This window comes from Electrophorus electricus, chromosome 7, assembly GCF_041902795.1.
Source record: "Electrophorus electricus isolate QZ-2024a chromosome 7, ASM4190279v1, whole genome shotgun sequence".
Taxonomy (NCBI): domain Eukaryota; kingdom Metazoa; phylum Chordata; class Actinopteri; order Gymnotiformes; family Gymnotidae; genus Electrophorus; species Electrophorus electricus.
This window is the reverse complement of record NC_137503.1, coordinates 34,280,949-34,288,531: the sequence shown is the minus strand read 5'-3', so window position 1 is coordinate 34,288,531 and position 7,583 is coordinate 34,280,949. Positions and strand designations below refer to the sequence as shown.

At 39.5% G+C, this 7,583-nt stretch overlaps 1 protein-coding gene across 1 annotated transcript; it reads right to left on the bottom strand.

The window, feature by feature from the left end:
- Positions 1-3,252: 3,252 nt before the first annotated feature.
- On the bottom strand, positions 3,253-6,910 carry LOC113588850 (adhesion G-protein coupled receptor F1-like). Its single transcript, XM_081718203.1, is given in 4 exon segments — positions 3,253-3,581; positions 3,722-3,763; positions 3,974-4,065; positions 4,068-6,910. Coding segments are annotated over 4 exon segments (1,368 nt in total). The 5' UTR covers positions 5,194-6,910; the 3' UTR covers positions 3,253-3,473.
- Positions 6,911-7,583: the final 673 nt, after the last annotated feature.

Here is a 7,583-nt window from a genome sequence, read left to right as displayed (position 1 = left end):
TTTTTCTTTTTATAACCACCAACACTCATGCAGATAACTGAGATTTCATTACCTAGTGGCAGGCACAAACACTATTGCTAGTGCTATGAAGAGCGAAATCTATTAAGGGCCAATCCATAAACATAGTCGTAATCACAGTCCAGGGTCAATTTACCAACATGGAGGGATACAGGAAACATGATGAGGCAAACAGAAAGAAAAACACGATAACAGGAAAATAACTGAACAGGCTAAATACAAATGTACAACACGGAACACAGCTAGATCAATAACACAAGCTACATTAACACGGGCACTATAAGTAACATGGCAGAGCAAACACGACAGGGCTTAGTCCATCTAACTACAGAGAACACGGGAATGGAATCAGAAAGACCAGCCACAACACAGGCAACAAGGCAGGGTATAAATACACAGGGTAATGCAGGCTAACAATGCACAGGTGATACAAGTGATAACCATGACAATAGGGAGTGGCCAATCATGACATTTGTGTAGACTCTTAATGCTACACTGTACTTACTTTTGAAATATGAAAACCAGATCAATAAGAGTCACTATGGTCAGATGGAGCTAGTAGAACGCTACTCCAACACCAAGCCCCATGAAGAGGCTTTATGAAGCACACAATGGAACTATGAAGAGAAGACCTTCATCTATAGTCACAGACAAACAGCTCAGACATTGTCAAACTTAGCAGAGCAGTACTGGTTTTGAAGGAGCCAAAAAAAAGGTTCAAGTTCCATCCAACTACAGAACAACAGTCTGCCCATCCACAACATGGATGGTCCTATCTAGAAATGCTAGCCAGCAGGCTGAACAAGCACTGCTCAGAAAGGGATTTGAAATAAACACAATAAACCTAGAGGCTCCAAGATCAGACAGATTAATGTAAATGTTGCCTGGACTGACTAATATGAAAGCACATGACTATATTTGAATACCTAGCTCTGTGCAGCCTCAAAAAGCCTTCCTCCAGAAGTCAGTGGAGCTCTGGAGGACACCAGTAGTTCACCACAACCTTGAAAATACATTCGGCCAGGTGACCATAAAGTGTGGTATATACCAAGGAGATCTGCTGTTCCCACTACGTTTCTGCATAGGTCTGAATCCTGTCTGCCAGATCATCAATTAGATTGGGTATAGATACATGAACGACTCAGCTACTAAGGCTACACTTCCCGGCACATTCTCAGCACCGTCCGAATCCCGAATAAATGGAGAGGGTTGCATCAGGAATGGCATCTGGCATAAAACGTATTGCCAAACCAAACATGTGGAGCATAAATATTCCCATATAATCATCACCTGCACCTGTTTCTTATTCCCTTTTCGTGTTATTTAAGTCCCACAGGTGCCCATCTCCAGCGCGTCACATTCAAGCCACCACCGCTGTTTGCAGTGCTCTCTGCTTATCCGTTTGATGATGCCACGTTTGCCTCCATGCATTCTGCCAGCACCTTTTGGCTTTTTTCTCTTTTCTTTGCTCTTGTACAAACTGTAATGGGGAGCGATCACCAGGCGGACACATATACATGCTGAGAAGAGCGAGATTTATTAAGGACAAATCCATAATCAAAGTCATTAGAACAGTCCAGGGCAGTGAGCCAAAACGAAGCATTTGAGAATATACAATTATCAAAACAAATGATGACAAACAGGGCATGCAGGCTGTAACAATGATACAAGTAATGATAAGAACATTTAACTAGAGATCAAAGTGGAACACTAGAAATCACAAAGCAGGCAGAAAGACTAGGAATCACACAGAGGCTAGGATTTAACACAACGCTAGGAGTCACGAACAAAGCATGGGTTACAATGACCAGCCAACACACAAGCAACAAGGCAGGGTTTAAATACACATACAGTGACATTTATCAAGACACAGGTGCAACTCATGAGAGTTAGAGAAAATGAATCTAAGGAACGGAACCACAAGGAAGTAACGCAAGACAAAGACAAGAGACACGGAAAACATGACAACAAAGATGCTAGGGAGTGGCCCAAGATAACACAAACAATCACATGGTGAACAGTCAGCAAAGAATCACCATGTGATCTATGGGATGGGGAGCATGCGCTTACAGCGAGCTTTCTGAGTTCCATTTAAATATTAGGCAGTTTAATATATATACATAACTATAAATTATTAATTGTGATAAATATTAAATAATTGTTACATTTCACCATACATGTTGCTAACTATTATGAAACTCCTTTTCATAATAAAAGAAAATTTAGTGTTATTATGATACTGTAACTGGTCATTTTCTCTTTATGGTTAACATTTTTATTAACCCCCAAGCAGAACACCAGTGTTTGATTGTTCAGTCTTGCACCTTCCCAAATGGGGACTCAGACACTGGCCTTCTGCATGGAGGCACAACCGTGAATAAGTGTCTTTGGGCTACAGTTCTATTAAACAGTACAGTTCACCTACTTCTGAAACATGAGAGCAAGAACAAGAAGTGGAGGAGAAGGCCTTCATCCACACTCATAAAGGCATTCATCTACCTAGCCCCCTCCTATCCCCGAGCATACAGAGTCTGGCTCCTGATGGGAAATGTGCATAAACCCAGGCTGCACTGGCTGCTCACCTGGCCCGAACCCCCGGAAGTTGGATGCAAATACCTGTGTCACTAAGGGCGTCCAAACAAACTCTTCTCAGTGAGAACCAAGGAATGCCAGGAGGAGGATTCACAGTCCCAGCTTCAGGGTTGGAAGGCCGACTTCCAAATGGTGAGGCGCCAATAACTAAAAAACAAAAAACTAAGGTAAAAACCCTGACTCATTAAGGGTAGCAAACTATAGAAATTTTTGTTTCAAGCGAAAAAAACAAAATTTTAAATGTAATTGGAGCACAGAAACTCTAGCCAGGAGAAGCTGAAAAGGACAGACAACCCCTGGCAAATAAAGCTCATCAGGACTAGAGATGAAGGTCTTCTCATTATGGCTCCTTCATGTGCTTCATTGAGAATCTTTAATTTGATCTTGCTGTTGCAGTATCATTCTACTAGCTCCATATTTTCTGTCCATAGTGACAGAAAAGAAAATGTAACAATGGAAATGGAAATAAACACTAACAATGTGGTGATAACATTATATGTTTTTTATTTAAAAAGCAAAAGCTTGGTTACAAGTAGGATGAGATTTTACAATGATTTAATATTGATCATATTACAATTCTGAATTTTTTTATTTTTTACAATTCTGAATGTCACCATAACATTCATTCACTTTAAGCTACATTTGCATTTTGGTTTAAATACTGCTGTAAAAGACAGGAGTTTAACTGGTGATGTCGGACACTGCATCCCTTATTAGATTCAGTTTAGTAACCCTGATCTACAGTTTAAGGTATGAGAGTACATTCTAATGAAAAATGACATGGCCATCACATCAAGTACTTACTTCTCCGATGCATCCTGCTCTGTAATTTAGATGCATCAGCCATTGACTTGTAGGTTATGTTAAAGCACATTCATGCTTAGAGTGTTCTGATATAAAAGGGTATTTACCCTTGTGCGGTTAGAACTAATGTTCGCCAGTGACAGCCTTTCTTCCAGCACCTCTCGGATCTGCAATCACAAATCTAGTAAAATCGCAAGCACTGCTTACATGCATTAAAATAAGTTTGTGTGTTGAGTATCGATAATAGAACCATCAGAGGTGCCTGAATGTCAAATTCTAGGGTTTTGACAAGACTGACAGTACATACCTTACTGTCCATTAATGTTCCAAACACCAAAATAAAGAAGCCCTTTCAAAAGGTAAATAATTTTAAGCACGTATAACATAACTTCTAACACTGTGTATAATGTCTAAAATTATAAGAAAGAATTCATCAACTCAATGCCTATTTTTTGTTAAATATGTTTAAGCTGTGATAGCAATGATTAATTGCATGGTAGTGTGTTAAGTTGCACCATTTCAATTACAGGAAAAAAAAAAAGTGAAATAAAACTATTACCTGCTGTGAATTAAGTGTTGCAAACACCACATATATTCCCATATCAGAGGACACCATTGTCCCGATGCTGAATCCCCAGCTCAGACCAAAGAGGGGTGTTTCTCATCTGGCTGAGTGGAGGTACCAACTCCTCTCCTCAGCATTTTATATAAAACCACAATAATCACCAAGAGATTTATACCTACGGTCGTCAGAGCAGGAATCGCAAACGCAAGGAGTGCCTTAGTTTGATCCCAGTTCAGCCAACATGAGTTACTTTCTTGAACATATCCTCTGTTTCCAGCTGTTGATGCCACAGTGATGACAGCTATGAGTAATGGGGCTCCATAGCCCACACTGAACGCTATGGCCAACATCCTGGACCTGGACATTCCAGAAAATACCATGATGGTGCGGTAGAGGAGCAAGAGTGCTGACAGGAACATCCAGAAGAAGAGAACAAGATAAAAGAAGTGGATGAAGAATGTCACTGCACTGCAGGGACCCACTGGTGTAACCTGTCCTCGTTCCACAATGGATGCTCCAATCATAAAGCATATGTCTGCAATCAGGAGGGACACAGCGATGTTCACTATGGAGACATGCCGCATGTAGGATGTGTCATTCCTTGTCATTGACTTCCAAATAATGGTTTCAATAATGAGGCCTAAAACCAAGCTGGCCATCGAAATGCTAACACCAATGTAAGTTATGTAGGCCAAGGTAGGAGTATCCAGGAAATATGGTGACATGAGGATTGAAAAAGAGGTTGTGTGATTGCATTCACATGTAACCAGGTCAGTGTGATTTGCTAAAGACTTTAGTTGGCATCCAGTTGAGTCCCATCCTCCAATACCATCCAAGAGATTAAAATTCCAAAAAACACACTGGGGGTATATCAGTGAATTATTTATAAGAGAAAAGGAAAAGGATATATTGTTAACTGTTGTTTGTGCCTCAACTGCAATTACATCTCCATTAATACTGGTTCCTCTTTGACTGCTGTCATTGTTTGTTGCAATTCGAACAGGCAAGATGGTGTTAAGAGTTGAGAAAACTTTATAGATGAAGACAGTTGGTACAGGAATCTGAGGGATATCTATTAACATAGTTGAATTTATATCAACTGGTTCAAAATATGGTGCAGAAATTTGAGTTCTGTTAAGGTAAGAGGAATTAGTTACTATTACAAAGGTCTCATTTGGGAGTTGTTGCCCAAGGTCCTCAGTAGATTTCAGCATGCTTTCCCTGCATCATTTGATGCAATAACATCCATTGTTTGCAGGACATCCTTTGAATTAAAATAATCCTTTAATATAACATATGTAAGTCATCTAATTTAACTAATTGATCACAGAACAGAAATGAAATGATGTGCAACCAAAAGTAACCAAAAGAAAAATTCTGCCTGTGTCCCAGACTCACACATTTAATTTTGAACATATTGTACATTTATCAGTTTACTAGAGGCATGCCATCTTATAACTAGTTATCATGCCTCCGTGATAAGGGACATGCTCTTCCGAAACGTCAGCAGATGGACCCCTTTAAAAGAAGGAATCCCCTATTACTTCACCTGGCTACTGATAATTGGCTACCTGGAGGATGCGTCAGTCCACCACCGTCTCTTATACACGGGCCACCAGCGGTCTTTGTTCTGTACTTGGGCCAGTGCAACAGCACAAACTAATCGAGTTTACTCCTTTATTTTTTTTTACTGTGATATCCAAGAATTCTTCTTCTGAGCCATCAAGGTACCCATCAACCGGTACAAATGGAATAACCAGTGAAACCTTCAGTTTTAATCTGCACAAAAAGGGTTCTCCACGCTAAGGCACCTGGCCTACTGCTCGAGCTGTAAACAAAGGAAGAACGGCACCAAGTAAGACTGTGCATCGGGGAAGAACTATGTTAGAGCTTTGCATCTGTTATCTGTGAATGTGCATGCTTATTTTTTGCTTCGTTGTGTTAATTGTAAAGATTTTGTTTAGTGTTACAAATTGATAGAGCATAGATAGATTAATCTGCTGCTTGTTTAATAAGACTGGAAACAAGTTGGTTATTTGCTGGTGCCAAATCAGGATTTGCACTGGTTACTGTAATACTGTAATCTACACTCACACTGCCAGGCCTTTTGAAAACACAGAACACCATTCACAATATGTGACCATAAAGAAACTGACCAAGAATCTCTAAAATCTCAAGTCTTTGATAAACAGTAACAGAGCTCATCTATTTGATCAGTGGTCTTTGAATCTCTAACTGTCCTGGGTGTTACTCTTTTATTAATTGTATTTTTTAAAATCTAAATGCTGCAATATTGACCTACGTGTCACGGAACGCTCGCCTCCCGTGAGTCAAGTGGTTTGGCCAGCCACGTGCAGTGGGAGGACTTTCATTTGTGGCCGCGCCTGCACACACCTGTACTTCGTTTTGTCTGTGTGTATTTAAACTCACGTCAGGGCGTTGTTGGTCATTGTAGACGTAATGTCTGAATGTAACGTGTTTGTGTTAGATGTATTCTTGTGTATCGTGTTTGTATAAATGTCAAATCGTTTCATGTTCATGTTTATCGTTTGTAATACGTGTGAGTGCCACTGTCATTTATGTAATAAATGCTCGTCCCTGTCAAGGAATTCTGCGCGTTCTGTTCCACGCCCTGCGACACTCGGGCGGCCCATGATTGTAACTTACTTGTCTAGAGGTTTAGTATGAAAGATTGTGACATTTTGACTAAGGAGCAAGGTATAACAAAAATGGCTTTAAAGAACATAACAAGAAAAACAAAAGGAGTGAACTGAGGGCAAAATGTAGAAGAACTGGGAATCTGGGAGTTAATGAGTGATTGACGGATTGAAGGTGCCTGATTGGCTGGGTGATGGAGATTGGCTGTAGAGTCCTATATGTGTATCCACTGTCATCCAGCACATTTAAAAGAAAACTTATTGTTGTTATCTTGCCAAGGAACAATACACAAATTAAATATAGGGATGTGAATATGTATGCCATTTTTTTTCAATAAGTATTTTTTTGTTGTAATAATTTTACTGAAAGGTTAGATTTGTCTTGTGTTTTCACTATAAAATGATAAAATGAAACATGGGTATTTCATTTGAAGTAGCACTTGTTTAATTAATTATGCCTTCTGCAGAAAAAGCAGCACAAAGTGTTTAAAGATGTTAAGTGTGTTCAAATAAGTAGTTAGTAAACTTAATGCAGTCACAGGAGAAAAGGTTATCAGTCATTGATCAAAATGACTAATGAAGCTAATTGCATTAAAATTACATGTTAGTAAGCATATGTTAAATACACTCAAACTTGAATTAAATTTGACACAGAGAAGAGTGTTCTGTAATAATACTTATTTTGGTTGTGGTCATCTGTGTGGATGTTGTAGTAGGTGTGGTTGGTGCTGTAATAGACTAGGTACATAGGTATATCTGTAGGAAATACCGTGGTCATGTAAACTTATGCTAATTTCAGGAGCAAAAGTACTTTTAAAATGTTGTTTTCTTACCACTTCTTGGTACACACATCTTTCCATCACTTGGAATTGCACTGATGCAACTGCATGCTCCCAAAGTTATGTCTCCACAGGTTTCATAGGCGGTACAATCATAATACGTCCAAA